This window comes from Meriones unguiculatus, chromosome 4, assembly GCF_030254825.1.
Source record: "Meriones unguiculatus strain TT.TT164.6M chromosome 4, Bangor_MerUng_6.1, whole genome shotgun sequence".
Taxonomy (NCBI): domain Eukaryota; kingdom Metazoa; phylum Chordata; class Mammalia; order Rodentia; family Muridae; genus Meriones; species Meriones unguiculatus.
Window position 1 is genome coordinate 13,953,383 of NC_083352.1, and position 21,624 is coordinate 13,975,006.

At 44.4% G+C, this 21,624-nt stretch overlaps 2 protein-coding genes across 2 annotated transcripts; both read right to left on the reverse strand.

Annotated features, from left to right (window-relative positions):
- Positions 1-4,273: 4,273 nt before the first annotated feature.
- On the reverse strand, positions 4,274-6,367 carry LOC110566871 (beta-defensin 4). The gene is made up of 2 exons (XM_021664776.2): positions 6,195-6,367; positions 4,274-4,507 (listed from the first exon to the last, which is right to left on the reverse strand). Exons 1-2 carry the CDS (start codon positions 6,250-6,252, stop codon positions 4,374-4,376), a joined length of 192 nt encoding a protein of 63 aa, XP_021520451.1. The 5' UTR covers positions 6,253-6,367; the 3' UTR covers positions 4,274-4,373.
- Positions 6,368-14,477: 8,110 nt separating this feature from the next.
- LOC110566872 (beta-defensin 14) lies at positions 14,478-21,354 on the reverse strand. The gene is made up of 3 exons (XM_021664777.2): positions 21,269-21,354; positions 15,546-15,656; positions 14,478-14,896 (listed from the first exon to the last, which is right to left on the reverse strand). Exons 2-3 carry the CDS (start codon positions 15,601-15,603, stop codon positions 14,748-14,750), a joined length of 207 nt encoding a protein of 68 aa, XP_021520452.1. The 5' UTR covers positions 15,604-15,656; positions 21,269-21,354; the 3' UTR covers positions 14,478-14,747.
- Positions 21,355-21,624: the final 270 nt, after the last annotated feature.

Below are 21,624 nucleotides of genomic sequence, written 5' to 3' on the forward strand. Positions count from 1 at the left end.
CCAGTGGAACTAACCTCAGCGTGCAAGCTTGTAATTGAAGATTTTATAAAAGACTTAACTAGTTCATTTAAAAATCTGCCATAGCCCTTGGGGTAGACTGAGACTAACTGGTGTCTGGTGGAAAGGGTGCTCATGAACTGACAGAAGCTGACCCAGAAGCCTCTCAAAACTCACACGCATGTTAGAAAGGGGGTGAGGGAGGAGGGCTGAGGCATCACTGGGCACCCCTCTTTTTCCCCTCATGGTTTCTCCAGATGGCTCTCAAACATAGTAACTTAAAAGTGACCAGGACTTGCATAGCATGGGTAAAGGCTCACATCACAAGCCTTGTATCCCGGCAGCCAGAGAAACACATGCCTGATTGCCATCTCTTATGACATCAAGGGTCTTTAGCAACACAGAGACCCTCTCAGCTGTGACAACTGCAATAGCCTATTTGGGAAGCAAGGGAAGCTTCCATAAACCACTTCTTGATGGAAGAGTGAGCTATGTTGGGAACATTTGGAAATATAGTATCATGAAGACTGTGAAAGCACACATGCCCCACAGAGACTCATTAAAAATGAAGCCTAATGTCCAAGGAAATCATCTAACAAACTGTGTAATCAGCTCATCACTAGAAACAAAAACAAGATGCTTTGGTAAAGAAATAAACAGTCTATAAGTACTAGCCTTCAGATGAGGATGAAAACCAACATTGTTTTATGTCTTGTTGAATTTATAAAATGCCAGGAGGTAAAAATTAATGCACTAATCGCTGAAGACTTTATCTTTAGCTAAATGGATAAGATAGGAAGATTCCTAAGAAGTACTAGTGAGCATCACAGCACTGTGCAAAGACTCAAGAGGAGGCAGGTCATTTTTCCTTATACTTTGCCTACTTTGGGGCCTGGCTAACAACATCATTATCTACAAAAAGCAAACTGAGCTTAAGTTCAAACAGGCAACCATGTAGAGAAACCTTGAGAATTGGGGCTCACTGGGAAATTCTAGTGCTATAAAAACTCACAATCTTTTATTGTAGAGGATTGTTTTAGCGATTCTGGGTTTCTTGTTATTCCATATGAAGTTGAGAATTTTTCTTTCCAGGTCTGTAAAGAATTGTGTTGGTAATTGCATTGAATCTATAGGTTGCTTTTGGTAACATGGCCATTTTTACTATGTTAATTCTACCAAGACGTGAGCATGGGAGATCTTTCCATCTTCTGATAGCTTCTTCTATTTCTTTTTTCAGAGACTGAAAGTATTTTTTCATACAAGTCTTTGATTTGCTTGGTTAGAGTTACACCAAGATACTTTATGTCCTTTGTGGCTGTTGTGAAGGGTGTTGTTTCCCTAATTTCTTTTTCATCCCATTTGTCTTTTGTATACAGGAGGGCTACTGAATTTTTTTTTTTTTTTTTTTTTTTTGTATCCGGCCACTTTGCTGAAGGTGTTTATCAGTTGTAGGAGTTCCCTGGTCCCTGGTAGAGTTTTTGGGATCACTCAGGTATACTATCATATCATCTGCAAATAGTGATACTTTGATTTCTTCCTTTCTAATTTTTATCACCTTGATCCCCTTAATTGTCTTATTGCTCTAACAAGGACTTCAAGAACTGTGTTCAAGAGACATGGAGAGAGTGAGCAGCCTTGCCTTGTCCCTGATTTCAGTGGGATTGATTTAAGTTTCTCTCTGTTTAGTTTGATGTTGGCTATAGGCTCACTGTATATTGCCTTTACTATGACCCTGCTGTCATTGAGCAGAGAGTTATTCAGTTTCCATGTGTATGGATGTTTCTATGTGTGCACCCTCTACCTCTGGTTATGTCAGAAAAGCAAATGGTCCTTTAGTTTTTAGAAGTATAAAGCTGCTTAACGTTTTCTTGCTTTTATCCTTTTTACCTATGAAATCACAGGTCTTGACTTTAAAAACAAAACAGCCACTGAAGCCTTTTGCCAGGTGAAATTCACTGAGAAAAACCAACCTAGCCAGTCATGCCGTCCTCTAAAGACAAGAGTTACTATTTCACTTGCAGCAATAAACTCCACCTTATTTCTGCAACCTAAGACCGTGACTCTGAGTATCAGTAAAACAACAAGCTTGTTATAGATGAAAATTACAAATTATCAAAAAAAATTATTTGAGGACAGTATCTGGGGAGCCTAGCATCAAAGTGAGGTGTCTGGGTTTAGTAGCGCAAACACAAGGTCAGATATTGTCCTTACATAAAAATCAAATCCTTCATTGCTTGTGGATATTTTTAAAAAACACTTTCATTTGTGTGTGTGTGTGTGTGCGTGTGTGTGTGTGTGTGTGTGCGCGCGTGCGTTTTGTAAAGCATTTGTTTATGTTGTTGAATACATGTGTACATGCATGTGAAGGCAAAGTCAAGTGTTCTCTTCAATCACTCTCTACCTTATTTTTAAAATTATTATTATGAATTATTACTTTTATGTGTATGGTGTTTTAACTGTGTGTACTGTGTGTATGGCTTCTGGAAAGGCAAAAGAACATGTTAGATCACTTGGAACTGAACTACAGAAGGTCATGAGACACCATGTAGGTGCTGGGAAATCCAACTAGGTCCTTGAGAGTATCCGGTGCTCTGGATTGATGAACCATCTCTCCAAGGAATCTGCCTTTTACTTTTATCTTTTGAGATGGACCTTTCCTGGAGCCCGTGGCTCGCGCATGTGGTGCGGCAGGCCGACTATTGAGTTCTGGGGATCCATGTGCCTCCATCACCCCCAGGTGCCAGGATTACAGATGTGCTGCTGTCCTGGCCTGTGACATGGTGCTGAGGATCAAGTCAGGTCTGAAGGCATGCACCGCAGACTCTTTATTGACTGTGCCCTCTCTTCAGACCCTTACCTTCTTGGTTTTTGCTTTTCAAGACAGGGTTTCTCTGTCTTAGCCTTGGCTATCCTGGACTCACTCTGTAGACCAGGCTGGCCTTGAACTCACAGGGATCTGCCTGGGACTAAAGGCATACACCATTCACATTATGAAACTTATCTTCATATCTTCATCTTATCTCTTGTTACACTTCAATCACCTGACCAATGCTCCCTTTAAAAATTGCATCTATCCAGAGGAAATACTTTTACTCTGAGGTCTCACTTCTTCACTCAGTCTCAGAGTGTAGAAAATCTATGGTGTCATGCTGGAACTGACTTAGATGCACAGACAGATTCTATGCAATAAATAGCTTTGCCTGAGAGGACACAGAGTCCATCACACTGTAAACGCCCCAGGGGGAATGACAGCCCTAAGACAGGCTGACTCTCTTCCTACCTAACTATAATCTCATTTCCATCTTCCCCCTGCTCTTAATTCTGCTTTCTATAAGGTCTTGTTTTCCTTCATAAGTTCCTTGTATTAAGTCTACATATAAGAAAACCTCTTTATTGGCTTAACTTGGCCGTTCAACTTAAAATAACGTATGATGCACTATTTCCCTTCGGTCGCCGGTACATAGATGAATTATGCCACACGCAAGAGCTCTCATCATCAAAGAGTGTGTTAAAGACTTAACCACAACCATGGAAGGCACAATTGACTAAGAGGCACAAGCCAAAGGGAAGCTGGAGCTGCCTTCTGTGGCTTTCACTGGGTTTGGGTGGATGAAACTAGGAGGTGAGAGGAGGCAAAGGAAAGCAGAAAGAGGGGCAGGATGAGTGCTGGTTATAGGAAATCACCCACCACACCAGAGGCAGAAGGACATAAGAGAGCCCTGCTTTTGTCACTGACTTCTGCCATGGCAGCTCAGTCTCCAAGTGGGTTCCTTAGTAAGGGGAACAGGGATTGTCTCTGACATAAACTCAGTAGCTGGCTCTTTGGTCACCTCCTCCTGAGTGGGGAGCAGCCTTACCAGGCCACAGGGGAAGACAATGCAGCCAGTCCTGATGAGACCTGATAGGCTAGGGTCAGATGGAAGGGGAGGAGGACCTCCCCTATCAGTGGACTAGGGGAGGGGCATGGAAGGAGATGAGAGAGGAGGGTGGGATTGGAAGGAAATGAGGGAGGGGGCTACAGCTGGATACAAAGTGAATAAACTGTAATTAATAAAAAATAAACATTTAATTTAAAAAAGATTTTAGAAGAGGAGGACCTCCCCTACCAGTGGACTTGGGGAGGGACATGAGTGAAGAAGGGAGAGGGAGTGTGGGATGGGGAGGGGAGGAGGGAGGGGCTATTGGGAGGATACAAAGTGAATAAAGTGTAATTAATAAAATAAAATAAATTTAAAAAAAAAAGATTTTAGAATTCAGCCCACAAGGAAACAAACTATTTAAGCAAAGTACTTTAATTTGTTTTAAGCTTTTGTGCATCTTCATGAGGGAACAAACTCTGGAGTTTTATTTGTCTCAATGGTTCTTGGTCTTCTTGTTTACTTTTTCTTGCAGCACCTGACTTTAGGGAGGCCACAATTGCCAATCTGCCGGAAACCCCCAGTGCATGGACCCCAGCATATGCCTCCGTTGGTGAAACAAGTTAATGGATTGTTGATTCTTTGGGTGAAAGCTGAAAGATGAGTAAGAAGAAAACATGTTAGAGTGAAAGCATCCTATCAGAAATGCATATCCATGTGGTTTTATCTTGAAAAAGTCCCGGCAGGCTTCCTCCTCCCACTTCCCCACCCCCACCCCTGAGACTGGGACTTCTGTTTCATCAGGGTTTAATATGGTTCTTGACAGAGACTGGCACTGCAGCTGTAAGGGGGTGCTGGCCCAGGCACCCCGATGTTGACAGGACTGCTCCACGCCTGACTGCCTGCAGCTTTCAGGGCAGTCAGAGGCTCAGTAAGGATTCCGTGTGAGTCCCCAGCTGCTTCACACGTTTGCCTCTGCTTCTCCGAACACGCGCCCCTTGTCCTAGTATCAGAAACAGCCAGTGGGTGTGTGCGCGCAGGTCCATATACATGTGTGCACACCCATACAGAGGCCAGAGGTTGGCATAAGATGTGCTCATCAATCGCTCCCCTCCTCAGTGTTTGACAGAAAGCCTCTCACTGAACCCGGAAGTCACTGGGCAGGTGTGCAGTGGGTCCCTGAGATCCTGCCAGCGCTAGCATTCCAGATGTGCACCAGCTGTCTCTGCTTCTGCATGGACAATGCAGATCCAAACTCAGATTTTCAAACTTGCACAACAAACACGTTTACTCACCGGCTCATCTTCCTATTTTTAACTAAAAAATTAAACTTCTGGTTACCTATTGTTAACTAAGTATTTGACCTGAAACTTGTCATATACAATTTGTTTAACGATAACTTGACGCCTAAGTTACAATAGAAAACAAAACTCAAAAGAAAAAAAAAACTGTCTGGTGCAGTTTCAGGCATTTGCTTCATTCTTTCATTTCACATTCTCTCTGGCTTGTTTTAGCCCCTTCTCTTGAGTTGTCTATCCCTTTTATTCTGTTTCCCTAATGTCAAGGATTAAATACAATTTGGACCCTGGAGAGATGGCTCAGCAGTCAAGAGTGCATGCTGGTCCCACAGAAGACCTGAGACCAGTTCCTAGTACCATCTCAGACAGCCCACACCTATCTATTTTTTATGGCCTCTGTGGGTACCATACTCCATAGCACATATACATACACAGATACACACATGTACCCGTAATTTAAGAGAAAATTAATCTTTCCCAGAAAATACAATTAAGACAGAGTTTGGGAAGCTGTTTTCAGTGGCCTCCCCTGAGCTGGCAGCCTCATCCTGCTGTAGAAAGTGTGTGCATAAGGGTCCTCCATGGGGGGGGGGCAGGAAGTTCTCAGATGGAGGCTGGGCTGGTTATTCTGCAGGACAAACTAGAGTAAGCAGAGACTCTGAACCTCAAGTGTAAAGGTTTCTAAGTGAATCCGTTTTTCCTCAGATAAGAACCAATCTTTCTTTGGGTTATTATTTTTTTTAAGTCACCTATACAAGACTCATTTCAAGTTTAGCGTGAGGTGTTAGGAAATGGAAGACAGGTGCTGCCAATCCGCTCAGAAAGAGTCTACATTAGGCAACTTCAAAGTGAAAAAGAAAGGGTCTTTGGTTCATGTTAGTAGACCCACAGTACACATTGTCTAAAATGTGCTTAGAAGAAAGAAAGAAAACAGGAAGATAGAGAGGAGGAATGAAAAGGGAGAGAGAGGAAAGAGAGAGAGATAGAGACAAAGACACTGTCTCCCATTTCCCTTTGGAACCACACTATTCCCCTGCCTCACCTGCAAGAGGTGACAGCAGCACCAGGAGAAACGCAAAGAGAAGGTGATGGATCCTCATGACTGAAGCCAGGTGAGTTGCAGAGACGAAGAGGGAGCTGAGCCCAGAGACTTATATAGGTCCAGGTGCTGGCTCCTGGGTAGAATTCTACACTGACTAGAACCCCAGTAATTACAGTGATGAAACACAGAGAGCCTAACCTCTCTTGCCAAGGAGTGGCCCTTTGAGAGCACACTCAGTGTCTCTTATGCAAATGGGGGAGCGCCAGAAGATTTCCTCCTACACTGGACACAAAGGGCAGTTTCCTGCCTTACTTCTTTAGGTGTGACAAACCCAGGCTACCCTGGAACACTCTTACCACTCACAAGTGACTTTACCTGCCTGTTCCTCAGAGCTTTAACTTAGTCATCTCAGAGTCTGGCAACAGGCTTAGGCCCCAATGGGAATCAATGTCACATGGATGCATCTAAGCTTGGGCATACTCAGCTGCTGGCTGCAACAGGACGTGGGCCAAGCCAAGGTTTCCCACACTCTTCCAGGTCAGAACATGGGTCTAGTCTCAGGTTTCTCCAAATTGCTGCACAATAATGAGAATCATTTACTGGAAAATCTCCGGCAATCCACCCAACGTGATAGGCATGGAGTCAGGTAGGTGTGCTGTTTCCTCTTCCAGAGAAAGCAGTAAATTGGCAACATCTTACCTGAACATGTCTCCCTATGCCCACCAAGAACAAAGCAGTGAGTGGTTGGTCTGGCCACCATGTGACATGCAACCCCATGGGGCTTGATAGCCTTTGGGGATGTGGTTCTTGGCTTTCTAAGACACTGTGACTGTAGAGAAGATAGGTCAAGTTTGCTTTGTGGACTCTATTATGAGACTCCTAACAGTGGGGCTCCAGTCTTCCCCACCATCTCCCTATTGCTCTTGGTGGCTCTTGGCTGAGTGAGATCTCTTGTCTTTTCCACAATCAAGTGGTTCATTTTTAACCTAGAAAACCATTGACAGTAATCAGAACATAACCCATTTAAAGAACTGAGAGATGAGCATTTTTTTCCTCAGGGAAAATAAGTTATATTAATTAAAGTTAAATTAATAATTATATTAATTATTTCTCTTTTTTTTAACACTAACTTCCCCTCACCACTGCCTTTCTCTGGTCACCATTAGCCTACTCTGTAATTAGAGGCATTTTTAAACATAGCCGGTGATTGATCAGTAATGACAGTTTGATCCAAAGAGGAAGTTTCTGATGGATCAGGGAATGGCAGGGTTGGGTTAGGGAGCTGCTGCAAGTTATAAACAAATTCCTCTCTGAGGCTGGAGAGCAGCCAACTAATGTCACACCCCTTTTCGAGACTTTGTTTTCCTGTGTGATGCTGGCTTGTATTGAAAAGCTCGCTCATTCACTAAGCTGTTTCTTCCAGGCCAGGGAAGCACATACAAAACTTGAATGTGGAGAGATAATTGTCTGAAAACTCAGCCTCAAAGAATACTCCATCCTCTCTATTTGCCCAGTTTCCTCACTTTTTTTGCAAAAAGCAAATGCATTCATTTTCTTTCAGTGTGTCAAAGAAGAAAGGTTATCTCAGCTCAAGGCTCAGAGAATCAATGGGCACCACCATTTTGTGGGTCTGTCATAGCAAGGAGCGTGTGGTGAGGTAGAGTCCCTCACCTCCTGGCAACCAGGAAGCAGAAGGGAGGGGGATGGTATGCCAATACCCACGTTTGTGTGTGTCCAAAGACCTAGCTTGAGTCTACTAGGCTCATCAGCACTGGCCCTCCGTCTCCCAGAGGAGCCTCTGCTAACCAAAACCCTAACACCTCTCTTTCTGTGGACGTTTAGGATCTCAGCTAAGCCAGGAATGGCAGTGAACAGCCAGTAGCCCCACCTACTCAGGAGAACTACATTTGAACTACATAATAACTGTGAGGCCAGCCGGAACAGTTTAGAGAGACCATATCTCAATCCGGTGGGGGAGAAAACAAAGTTGTGGAAGAGGAGCTTCTGTTGAAGACCATTTACCCAGCACATGCGAGGCTCATGGTTCACTCTCTAGTATCATGAAAAAAAATTAAAATTACATATTTATTTTTTCAAAACAGGATTTCTCTCCCAGAATTCAACCTGTAGACCAGGGTGGCCTTGAACTCAGAGATCTGTATGCCCCCCAAGTGCTGAGATTAAAGGTACATGCCATTGCAGCCCAGAAAAAAAAAAACTAAAAAATTCCTGAGTCTCCAGCACTTGGGGACACAGAGACAGGCATATCTCTGTGACTTTGAGGCCAGCCTGATCTACAGGCTACACAGAGAAACCCTGTCTTGAAAAAAAAAAAAGAAAGAAATCTATTAGACTTTTTCCTAATCATCACATCATATGTTTCTTTAGAAAAACATTCCCTCATACATCACAGTCCTGTTTATATACACGAAGAAGTAATCCTTAATTTAATTTAGTATCTGGCCAATAGCCATATACCTCCCATTTTTACAAGTAAGATCTCATTAGCTATTGATTTAATTCCTGGATCATTTTAAGTCTAAACACACATTTGAATTAGGTTAGTGTGACTATTTATTTGTGGGCTTTTATTTTGCTTTTGAGCAAGCAACCTTATAATGTAGGGGAGAGGCTTTATTGGAGTTAGTGGTTCCCACATTAGCACGCTTAGCATTAGCTCTAACTCATTCTTTCTGGATGACTCATCTGCTTCCAATTGTGATCAAAGCGATGTGCTGTCATTTACAGATCCACCCATACAAATGTGGATTTCCCAGAAAGCCCTGTTGCAATCCCAAGGAGCAGCCAGTAGCACTTTCCTGGGTGACGTCTGTCCTGTTTTGAACCCAGTGAGTGAGTGAGGTCTTGATATTAAAAAAAAAAAAGAAAGAAAGAAAGAAAGAAAGCAAAGATGATCTGAAACACACAAGAGAGGGGAAGGGGAGAGAAAGGGAGAGAAGGGGGCATTGCCTCTTCCCCCCTTTCTTTGAGGACAAATGCCTCCAAGAGATGATGACATCAGCATAACTGTTGAGGACAGTTGGACTGACTGTCTCTCAAGAGCTCGTGTGCCTGCAGCTCATGCTTCTCTCTTTACGTGGGCTAAGATGACTTCTTGTGGCTATGTTCATCCTACTAAACCCACCTGAAAGAAACCTCCAGAATGGATTTCCTCACCACTACCATCCCCAAAGGCAGAATAACTATTCTGCCTCATCCTGGAAGACCACACACCACCATAAACAAGGACCCCTCCCCAGAACGTGGAGATGAGGTTGCACAGCTTTTGGAGTGAGCTTCATACTGCGGGTACAGTAGTAACCCACCAAGCTGGGCGCTGGGGAGAGTAGACTCATGGCCCTTCTCTCTTAAGGTGAGATAAAACCGCACCTCCATATCTCTCATCTACACTTGAGGAAAGCAAATAGAGTCTGTGTCTCCACAGGCTGTTCATTCACCCAGGCAAGGGAACACCTGCTGATGGGCTTACAAAAAGGAACTCTTTCTGGATAATAAGACTCCTCCACATGATGGTTCCAGTGTTTCTTTTTTAAAATGGTTTTTCATCTTTCTTCTAATCCTAATGGGGGGGCATGAGGGACAGAATTCAGGGAATTCTGAATGTTGTGGGGTATCACACAGGGCCCTGAAATAGAAGGAAGGTGTTGTTTAGTGTCACACTCTGTTGCCATCATCTTAGCTTTTTCTTTTCTCTTAACTTGGCATTTTGTCAGTGACATACAATGAGACCATGGAGAAAGCACTTGGAACACTGGGCCTTTCTGGAGATGAAGTACACAGGCTCACGAGCAGAGGACAAGGCTGAGCCTGCCATTCTGAGCATCTAAGGGGCATCCTAGGGCTTCAGGGTCCAGACTGGTGATGGTCGTGGTAACTGGAGAAAAAAAAATGCTCTCCACGTGGGCCAATCTTGGAAAGCACATTTATTTATCCACCAATGGAAATACCCCAGAATATGAACACAAATGTTAATTCTGACCTAAGCTCTGGGCTGGAACTCCAAGGTGTCCAGCAACAGTCAAGGAGTGATCTTAAACTACATACAACTGTGTAAAAGAGCAGAAAAGAGAAAGAGAAAGAAAACAAAAAACCAACGCTCTTAAAACTCTTACAGGGACTTATACATCTCAAGGGCTTGGTACAGCCTCCAAAGTGAGGATTAAACAAACGTCTGGAGAGCTGGGCTCAACAGGGAATAGCACCATTTTCATCCGAAGCTCCAGATAATCCCATTGTTAGCAAGAAGGACGATTTTGACTTTCACTTCTCCTTCACAGTGAAGATGCAGCCACTGAATGCAGCAGCAGAGGAATAAACTACAATAAAGCATGGAACTAGGTTCATCGCCTTACCTACATAAAATATGAGCAGAAATGTTAAAGCCCCGCTGAACACAGTTTCATTTAAAATTAAATTAAGGGGCTGAAGAGGTAAGTCCGTAGTTAAGAGCACTTACTTCTCCTGCAGAGGATCCAGGTTTGGTTCCCAGCACCAATATGGTGGCTCACGACTATCCATAACTTTAGTTATAGAAGAATCTAACCCTTTCACTCTTCTGATCTCCATGGTTACATGGTGCACGGACAGACATGCAGGCAAAAACACTCACACGTAAAATAAAAAGAAACAAGTCTTAAAATAAAATAAGTAGAATTAAATTCAAATATACACCAAACAGAGACATTTAAACAATTAAATATTAGAATCTTTCTAAGAATCACCATCATCAAGATATGTGTGCCACTTTTGCATTCCAAACCGATACATCTGTAACGTGGGAAACATTACCAAAGAAGGACTGGAAAGACTGAGAGAGCCAGAGGACCAGGACATCAGTTATGATATTATATCTTCTACATATAATAAAGATGTGCCCCCAGGAAATTTCAACAACACAATTACCTAAACAAGACCTATACCTTGACCAATTATCATTCCAACACAGACTGGGGAGATCTCACAAGGCCTCACCCCAAGATGAAGAGATACAGGTACTTAATGGCCGCTCAGAAAGGAAGAACTCTTATTCTCCAGGAATGAACCCCCTCACGGGTTATCCAATTTCAAGTCATTCCGTCTAAACACATACACGCATGAGCAAGAGTAAATGAACCCAGCAGGTTTATATTTACATAACAATAATAACCAAAGAAGCAGTCACAGAAGTTTAGGAGCAGTCACAGAAAGAGGTGGACAGGGAGAGAAGGAAAAGGAAAAGTTGTAAACAAAGTACTTACAAAATTATCAAGAAAATTTATTGTTCTAAAATAAGAAGAGCCAACATCTCTAGATATGGAAATATACCTATCTCATAATAACTTATCCTAATACTTCCATAGCCTGCAAAACATCCTTTACTCCTGCATAGCCCATCACCCGATTCTAAAAAAAAAAAAAAAAAAAGTGGCTCAAAGTATATGTAAATGATGGAAGAAATGAATTTGTAAAAATGTTGGCCAGGAAAATCCCATAATCAACCAATATATTTCACTAATAAATTAACAACTAGAGCAGTCTTTTACCATTTATAAGCCTGCGCTACTAGTCCCCTACAGCTCTTATTCCTCTTATTCTTATTACATTTCATAAATTATGAAGTGTAACTAAAGAAGAGAGCTTTTTATCTTCTTGTTCGCACCCCTCCCTGATCCTTGCATAGATACCTGTATTTTCACCCAACACTGAGCTTTGTAAATGTGAGGGTGGCTCTATTTTGATCACTTTGAGTATGAGTCATTTCATTTAATCCTCATTCACAACCTGCCAGAGAGGCAGGACTCCGATTCACGCATGAAAGCCCCAGGACCTGGAAAAGGTCAGGGACACCCAGAGTTGAGGTTACCTAGCTACTGAGTGACAAGGCTGTCGTTGGAAAACAAAACGAGCCTGTCTTCAAAGTCTTTGCTGCTAATCCCCATCCAATGACCCAGGCATCCCAATAACTTTACTCCCTCAATTTCTCTACAGCACAAAGCCAAACACTAGCCTTACTTGGCACTGCTACAGTCAACCCCCACCACCACCCCCCATGCCCTGAGAGGGTGGAGAGCAAGGATGACCATGCCAGGAATCAGAATGGAGACTATTGCCATCTTGTGGTGAGCTTTTGTCCATGCCCCTGTAAGACAAAGGTCATCTTGGCTCTGTATCAAATTTGATGCCCTTCATTTTTGAATCCTCATGCCATCCCCCCCAAGTGCTAGGATTGCAAGCATGAGCCTAGTTTTATGCAGTGCTGGGGATCAAACCAGGGCTTCATGTGTGCTGGATGAATGCTTTACCAACTGAGCTATGTCTGCAGTCATAATTCAGCATGTTTTATTCCTCTCTGGAACTTCCATTTAATCCTTTACATGCTTCATGTTTTTCCCCATGAGCATTTTTGCCCTAGGCCCTGAAATTGCTTACACTGACTCTTTTATACCTTGCTGACTAATTCTCCTGCCCTCAGCCTCAATGGGCCCACCTTACTGCATGGCTTTTCTTCTGGTAGTGGACTGTATCCTCCTCCTCCTGCTTCTCTGCCTGTCTGGTAGTTTCTATGGAATCTAGCATAATAGACAACTTGAATTGGTAAGTGATGGATGTGACGGTCTCCTTGAAAGGAGAGCTGGGGTTTACTCTGGCTCGGATCTAGGTTTTTCTCTGATGGTTCTTTCAAAAATCATTCTAAAAACTTGTCAGGGAGCTGCAGGAATCTTGGCAGAGAGCTCACCAGCGTCCCTGCACTACTTCATGAAGGTGGAGCGCTCTCACTCTGCTGGATGCATTTTCCAGCCCTGTACCCTCCTGAAACATCCACGTGCTTCCTTTCTTGTGTTTTTATTTCTCTGGCCATGTGACGTTTTGTTGTAAGTGTCCTTGTGTCATCACTCACCCTTGTTCCACTCTGATGTGGCTCTCCAACACTGTCTCCATCTGAGACCCTCTCCTCTTTTTTCCCGCCTCTGAGGGGAATCTGGGAGGTGTATCATACTATCTGAATTATTTTATCGTCTCAGTGGCTTCGTGCTGCGGCGCCTCTTGAATCTGCCTCCCTGTCTGTGCCTTGGCTTAGAAACAGCCCATGTACTTAGTGTTGTGTTCATCATCCCTCCTCTCTTTCTCTCTGTCACAGGTCTGCACGGGTTACTGTTTAGTGTCTGGAAAAGGCCTTTCACATTATTTGTTTTTGATGGAAGAGGATTCTGTAAACTTTGTGAAGCAGGGTGATTCTTCTACCTTGCTGGGAGCCCCGTTACCTGTCTGTGTACCCCTCTAACTGGGTATGCCGGAATCACTCTGCATCAACTTCTGGAAAGCGCCAAATAAAATGAAAACACCTCTACGCTACACGAATGTTCTTCAACTCAAAGGACACTTGCTAAGCAGTTCCACGGTCAGGGTACTGAGTGTCTAGAGATGAGATCCAGGCCGTGCCATTAAGAGTCAAGAATCACGCAGGGAAATGTGGAGGGTGGCGATGCATGAATGTCCACAGATCAGGAACAGCTGAGCGCATCTGGCAGGGCTGTAAGTGGGGAAGGACTTGGTTTTCTTTCAGGGGCTGGCTGCTGGGAGTTTGACCATGCTCCAGTGACTGTATGGGCAACAGGAATTGGACTTGTGTTTCTTCTTTTTGTGAGGGGGGAGGGGGAAGAGACCACAAGGGTGAAAGGGCAAACCTGAAAGGACTGGGGAGTAAGTGTGATCTGGGTGCATGACGTGACATGCCCAAATAATCAATAAAAATATTATGTTGGAAAACAAAAACAAGCAAGAATTATAGATAGAGGACTCAGTCAGAACATTGTGCCAGGCACATTTAGTGACAGACGGTTCCTATTTGGGAAGCTTGCTGTTTTGAGGAAGAAGAAACTGAAGGACAGCCTCTGGGGTGAGGTGGCACATCAGAGTTGAGAAACGTGTGGGTAATGCGTATACCAGGAAGAAGCAGCAGAGTAAAGGCCAGCAGGAAAGCAGGGAGAACACAAGGGAGGGCTGAGTTCCCGTTTCTCTGAGCAAAGGTTTTGAGAGGGGCTTAGGGCTGACCTGGAATGAACTAACATTTTAGATTCAGGAGAACACAATCCTGGGGTGAAGTCAGAAAGTTCAAAATATCTATAGTAAGACACGAAGGGGTATATTTCAAGAGATAACAACTTTGCTTTCAATGGGATATAAAAATGAACAAAATATAGAATGTCTGTAAGTATGTGCATGTCATATATACACATATATTTATATACATGTCACACACACACACACACACACCATTGGCATCCTTGGCCCTTGGAAAATAAGCTTAAGTGTCTTGTAGACCACGGCAGAGATGCTGCTTCCTTCAAACCAAATTGAGTCTAATGACTTTCTTAGTTGTCCATTTTGTTAACAATGACTAGAATTTTCAAAAATATTAAGCTGCTGTTTTTTTAAAAAATATATATATTAATTTGATTGTACTTTTGTACACCCCTCAAGAAGCTCCCTCCCCTACCGCTGCCACCACCGCTTCCGCCACAGGACGACATTCTCGTTTTGTATCTGGGCATCCTACTTCTTCTTCTTTCGGCAGCATTTTCGACCTCTGTTCGAACATTTGCTTATCTGTTCTTCCTGTCCAAGGCAGTTGAGCACAGCACACCGGCCGCCTCTTATTCGGCAGAAGAATCTTCGGAGTCCATTTGCAATGAATCCATCCCCTGTGAGGCGGAAATAACAAGGATATTTCAGAAAGAGAGTGTTAGGAAGACACCGGATCCGGCAAACCATGTATCGCTGAATTAGTTTCTCTTCACCTTTGTCTCTTTTCTCTCTTCTTATAAAATCGAAAGTAAAATTAATGGTGGTCTGAGCAGGAGGCAAACAGCGTCTCTGTGGGCTGCTCCTCAGCTGTGAGCACACAGCGGCCTGGGCTCTAAGTCCAACAAGAACTGAGGGCTGAGCCACCGTAGTCACCAGAACCTTTCAAGAAGCTTAGCATGTCTCTCTCCCTCCAACCGCTACAGCCCATTAGAAGAGATATCTGTGGACTTGTTTATCAGACTAAAATTGTTCATTTCTGTCAGAATTAGAATTTCACATCAGCTTTTTCATATCTCATTAGTAGCAATTCAGTGATGAGGTGGGTGGAGAGCTGGGATCTGAGGCACTATTTACTCTTTTAAGAGTGGAACAGGACAGACGCAGAAGCCTGCTCTAAGGCTCTTAATGATTGTTGTTGCAAGAAAACATTGGTGATAATTGGTATCTATTCAACAAATCCACCCTACCTCATGCTCATTGAGAAGGGCAGAGTAAGTGACACCTTATGAACCCTTTCCACCCATCTTATTTCCCAATCCATCTTACCTGGAGCAGGCACCAAGAACAAGATGAGGAATGCAAATAGCAGATAATGGAGCCTCATAGTTGACTGCTTCCCAAAGAGCCGAGACTGGGCCAAAAGGTGTGCTTGTCCGCCTATATAACAAGGTAAGCCATGATTACAATTCTTGTAATGTCACAGCAATGACAATATGACATATTTCCTGACGTGTCTTTCCAGTGTCTCTCACCGCAAAAGACACACCCACTCACCCAGGAGCTTACAAACCTGATGGGAGTCATCCAGTTTGACAGGACTCTCCGGAGGTCCTCCAGGCCCTGGGCATATTTCCAGATCAGTTTCTGGCCGTGGCACAGATAAAACTGGTATGGACAAGATATTTTTTTAGGGATGGCCCCAGGGCATGTAGCTTGGTCCTAAATTGCCCTTGTATGTAGTCTTATGCTTTCTGTAACTATTTAAAAACTTGGAAGGGACTTTTGGGTCTTCTGAGAACAAAATTGGTTAAGCTTTGAACACACTCAGAATTGAGAGACAAAGTTAAAATTTAGGTAGCGAAGACAAAAGTAAAAGTGGGCTGTATTGTAAAGTCTTTGCTATGGGGGTACTCTAGTTTAAACGGAACCTGTCTTGTACTTCATCAGTTCCTGAGAACTGTCAAGATTCGTGAGTGAGAGTGTTTCATTTTATCAGAGAGAGAGAGAGAACCACAGTGATACATACTCATCTTCTCTCTATACCAGAAAGGCTTACAAAGACAATACTGACGATATCTAGATGTTCTTGACCCTGAGCTTCTAAAGAAGGCCAAGGTTCAGTCAGTTCCGCTGGGTGTAGCTTCAGTAGCTGAAGAGTGAATAGAGTATTGACTAATATACTTAAATGCTGAGGAATCCAATTACTGGTTTATGCTCATTGATAATCTAGTCAGTCAGGAGATCAAGTTACCCACACGGGGCCCAGCTGTTGCAATGTGTCAGTATACCTCGAGTGGATCCAAGGTTCTAGGTGTGTTAGTTTTAGGATGGAAGGGGTTCAAAATGCCGGGGTATCTGGGATAGAAAGGAGGACAACATTTGATGTGTTCTCTCAATGATCTCACAATGGGCTCGAGCCTATGTGAGCAGACATTCAAAGAGCACAGGTCCTGACCAGCGCATGTCCAAGCATAGCACTATACAAATGTATAAAATAGTGGCTCGGGCTGAAGAGCGGTTCAGATCTGTAGATTTAGGAATGCTTTGGAGTTATAGACACTGTCTTTTAGAAATCTAGTTTCCCTCTTACATCTGGGATTAGAGACAGTGGGAAATGTTTTGAAATGGAGAAAATAGATGAGTGTGCGGAGTAGGCTGGGTAATGACTTGGCAGCCCACTGTATCTTACGTATTACACAAGGTACAGGAACTGGTCTAGGTATCAGAGAATGACTAGATCGCAACCATGACCATCCCATCACTCCACTAAAAGTAGAGATGACTCACTTTTCCATGTGGAAAACAGACTCTGCAAGTGAACACTTGGCTATGACATGGGGCGTGGAAGGCTGAGAGGCCTTTCTAAGGCACCACCGTTGTCTCAGGAGAGGCACCTTAGGAGCAGAAGCCGCTTCTCCTTGTTAAGCCCTTACAGGTTCTGTTTGTTCTGCTCTGTGCACTCCTGCGGTCTCCTATCTCTCAATGGCATCTCGGCTGTGCCGGCAGTTTAGAAGATACTGTCCTCCCTTGAAGGCAAGTTCAGAAAGCTAACTCACGATAGCGGAAACGGACCAGGGAAAGCATAGGCTTTGTTTCACACCGGGTACCTGAGCTGCGGGACAGGACAGATGCGTGATTGGCAGCTCAGTCTCCAAGTGGGTTCCCTGCAAGGGGAACAGGGCCTATCTTTGACATGAACTCAGTGGCTGGTTCATTGATCACCTCCTCTGAGTGTGTGTGTGTGTGTGTGTGTGTGTGTGTGTGTGTGTGTGCAGCCTTACCAGGCCACAGAGGAAGACAATGCAGCCAGTCCTGATGAGACCTGATAGGCTAGGGTCAGATGAAAGGGGAGGAGGACCTCCCCTACCAGAAGACTGGGGGAGAGGCATGGGAGGAGAAGAGGAAGGGAGGGCGAGATTGGGAGGTGAGGAAGGAGGGGGGCTACAACTGGGACACAAACTGAATAAATTGTAATAAATTTAAAAAAAATTAAAAAACAAACAAACAAACAAACCAGAGCTGGGGGCCTGCATTGCCTGTGTAGGGCTGTTCCCCCTCACAGAAGTTCATAGGCCACAAGACTGTGCTCTGGAATGTGTCTGCTGTGAGAACCAGAAGGCAGAATGCTTCAGATGTTTCTAGCCGAGTAGAACATTTCACAGTGTTCAAGCTCCAACCATCACGGATGGCCTTATTTACAGTAGATTATGAAAACACAAGGGTTAAAGAAAAGATTCATTAGCTAAGTTGCATGCACTGTTCCAGGCCATCTCCTCTGCCTCCATGTGACGAGTTATCAGTACGATCAGAATTCTAGGTAGCTTGAATCTAAGCTTCGTTAACTAACTCAAATGCAAACTTGTCCCAAATCTTAGCTTCTATCCAGTTTCCCCAGCTGCTCTGTGCTTCCCACCTCTGTGATCTTGCTTCTGGGGGGCAAATGAGGAGAAATCTGTGTGACTGCCTGCACTATTGAATTAGCCATAACTTGAATCCCATGACTCAGGATGAGCTGGGGATCCTCTTCGCTAATTTTTCATCCCTGCTCTGGACGCTCTGCCCTCACCTTCTCTCTCTGGCTCTCTCACCCTGAGATAGTGGATGGAGTACAATGGGTAGAGAAAGCTATCAAACAACATTCAGCAGTCTGTGGTGCTTAAGCCACAGGGCCCTCCACACACGAGGGTTCCTACACACGAGGTACAAAGCCTCTGAAAAGCCTTTGCTCTGACAATGACACCGGGTGTCGGGTCATATCCAGTGCTGTCCCGCAGCTCAGGTACCCGGTGTGAAACAAAGCCTATGCTTTCCCTGGTCCATTTCCGCTATCGTGAGTTAGCTTTCTGAACTTGCCTTCAAGGGAGGACAGTATCTTCTAAACTGCCGGCACAGCCGAGATGCCATTGAGAGATAGGAGACCGCAGGAGTGCACAGAGCAGAACAAACAGAACCTGCAAGGGCTTAACAAGGAGAAGCGGCTTCTGCTCCTAAGGTGCCTCTCCTGAGACAACGGTGGTGCCTTAGAAAGGCCTCTCAGCCTTCCACGCCCCGTGTCATAGCCAAATGTTCACTTGCAGAGTCTGTTTTCCACATGGAAAAGTGAGTCATCTCCACTTTTAGTGGAGTGATAGGATGGGCTACATCTGTGCAGGGATTCTAAGTTACTCCCATGCATGGCCCTTGGTTGGAGTATCAAGTCTGAGAAAAGATCCCTGGCGTTTGGCTCTGTTGTTCTCCTTGTGGAGCTCCAGTCCCCTCCAGGTCTTTCTATATCCCCTTCTTTCATAAGATTCCCTGCACTCTGCCCAAAGTTTGGCTATGAATCTCAGCATCGGCTTTGATACCCTGCTGGGTAGAGTCTTTCAGAGGCCCTCTGTGGTAGGCTCCTGTCCTGTTTCCTGTTTTCTCCCTCTTCTCAGTGTCTGTCCCGTTTGCCTTTCTGAATGATGATTGATCATCTTACCCAGGGTTCTCCTCCTAGCTCAACTTCTTTAGGTGTACAGATTTTAGTATGTTTATCCTATATTATATGTCTAACATCCACTTATAAGTGAATATAAAGCATGTGTGTCTTTCTGCTTTGGCCTCCACCTCTTGTTAAGGATGTGGTCGAGGCCCATTCGTGTGATGCACTGGTCTCGCAGGGAATCATTGAGGCTCAGTCTTGTAGGCCAGTTCTCCACCACCACTTCCGATCCTCTTTCTGTAAGAGTGGATGTGCTCAATTTGAAGAGCTGATACTTTCAGGGAGCTGATACTTTCAGGGCTGATCACTTGGTTTAGATACCAAGGGGGGGAGGGGCTTTTTATGCAAGGAAGACCATTTTCTTCTGCTCTCAGCATTCCTTAGTTGCTTGTAGTTTTTGGTCTGGCACCATGAGATTTCTCCCTTCCATGTTAGCATGTGTGTTGGTGTTGTACTCCTTTAGATCTTGCTTGGGCAGCTATGTTGTTGAGACCTCACTGGTATAGCCTCTCTGATATTTCTGGGGCAGAGATCATGCTTAACATAAAGGCCTCTTTTTTTTTTTTTTTTTTTTTTTTTTTTTTTTTTTTTTTTTTTGCATCTACCACATCTCGCAGACACACATGCTGCTTGGGTTCGGATGAGAAATAGCTTAGCAGAATGAACCCACGTTCACACTGGCCACTGACCACACGGCGTGCTCTTATTGATCTCTTATCAAATAATGAGCCCAAACCCCTCAAACTGTCCTCCATGGCTGTCTTTCCAAAAATCACTATGCTTAGCTAATATTGCCTGGACAAGCACTACAGGAAAGACAAGGAAAACCAAAATTGCATGGAGGGATGGGGCCTCCGGAGACTGCAGGGAGTGCAGTCTGAAGACTGTGTGCTGTCCAGAGCTCCAGGCTCAAGGCAGTGAACACTATGTACAGAGATGAAGGCTGGAAGACTGGAAGGCTGGCGTGGATGCTGTCTGAAAACCTGGTGGTCTTTCTGCTATTCTATGCAGCCAGCCTGCCTGGATCTTCCAGTATCTTGAGCATGGTTTAGGCCCTAACTCTGAGCCAGTCAGTGAACAGAACCCACCCTTAGGAGAGGTCCCAAGTGCTTAGCATTCTCCACTGGTAGAATCTGTCCTTATGCTTTTTAGAAACCCTTCCTCTCTCAGTCCTAGCCCTGAGCTCCGCTCTTCAGCCAATAGTACACACTCTTGCTGTCGAGGTCACGGGTGTTTTGCTGCTTTGCTAGGAAGTTTCCATGTAGCTGTGCTGAAAGCTTTGTTGTGAGAACTGTCACATGGAGATGTTTTCCCCAAAAAAGTTTGACTGTGTTTAATGTATAAGAGAGTTAAACCACAGGACCAGACTCCCTAGAGATTTTGATCCTGTCTGACTGACCAAGTCCAGCTGTACCAGGTTTTCATTCTCACCTCTTCAGGTTTTGTTTCTCTGCCAGCCGTGATAGCCACAGGGACCCCATAACAGAGGGGGGGGGTACCACTAGGGAGGAGAATCAGTGGTGACACTTGGCAGGTGGTGAGAGAAGGCATGATCTGGAGAGAGAACCAGGACGGCCTAATTTTTGCTAATTTGACGCATGCACAGAATACATTTTGATCAACTCCATCCCCACCCTCCCCCACGTTCTACCACATCTCCTCACTACAATTCTCTCCCAGTTTCATATGTTCCTTAGGGAAAAAAAATCACCCGAGCCCGCTTAGTGTTGCCAGTGTGTGCGTGCACAAACAGACATCTACTGGAGCATGGGTGTTCTCTTAGGGGTCCCAACCCTGAAGGTAACGGACACACCCTCCTCCAGCAGCCGTCAACTGCCCATAGCCCTTCAGCACGAGGCGGAACCTAGTGACTGCCTCCCCTGCACACGCTGAGACTTCGTCTGGCTTCATCAGTCCTTGAGTATGCGGTCACAGCTGCTGCTGACATGCTCAGACTAGTTCAAGAATCTGATGTAGGTGCTCTGTCATAGTTTCCAAAATCACAACCGACCCCTCCCCTGGCAAGGCTGACTACCGACTCTTCAGACTGAAATAAAGCAAGAGATAGTACATCAAATTTTACCTAAGGTTTCCCCAGGGACATTCTTCTATACATCTAGCAGGGATAGGATCGCTTCCAACAGGCGGGTGCACTGTGATGCCTCTGTTACTCCCTCATCAGAGCTTCCAACTGCATTTCACAACCCAGCCCCAGAGAGGCCTCACCATGAAGCAATCTGTGCCAACACCTTCAAGTCCTCTGAAAGAAAGGCAGAAACGTTTCTCATAAAACAATCTTGAAGTCAGCTCATCAAGAGGCTGGGGACTGGACTCAAGACAATCATGTATCCAAAGGCAAAAGGTGGAGCCCCGGGGATTATTTTATTTAACTTGTTTGTTTTTTTAATATGTTTTAATTGAAATAGCATTACATAACTT

Bases quoted from the DNA above. Each gene is read 5' to 3' on its own strand.
- LOC110566871 (XM_021664776.2), bottom strand. From the start codon at position 6,252: ATGAGGATCCATCACCTTCTCTTTGCGTTTCTCCTGGTGCTGCTGTCA. The intron at 4,508-6,194 runs GTGAGGCAGGGG...CTCATCTTTCAG, and splicing joins GCTGCTGTCACCTCTTGCAG to CTTTCACCCAAAGAATCAAC.
- LOC110566872 (XM_021664777.2), bottom strand. From the start codon at position 15,603: ATGAGGCTCCATTATCTGCTATTTGCATTCCTCATCTTGTTCTTGGTG. The intron at 14,897-15,545 runs GTAAGATGGATT...TCCGCCTCACAG, and splicing joins GTTCTTGGTGCCTGCTCCAG to GGGATGGATTCATTGCAAAT.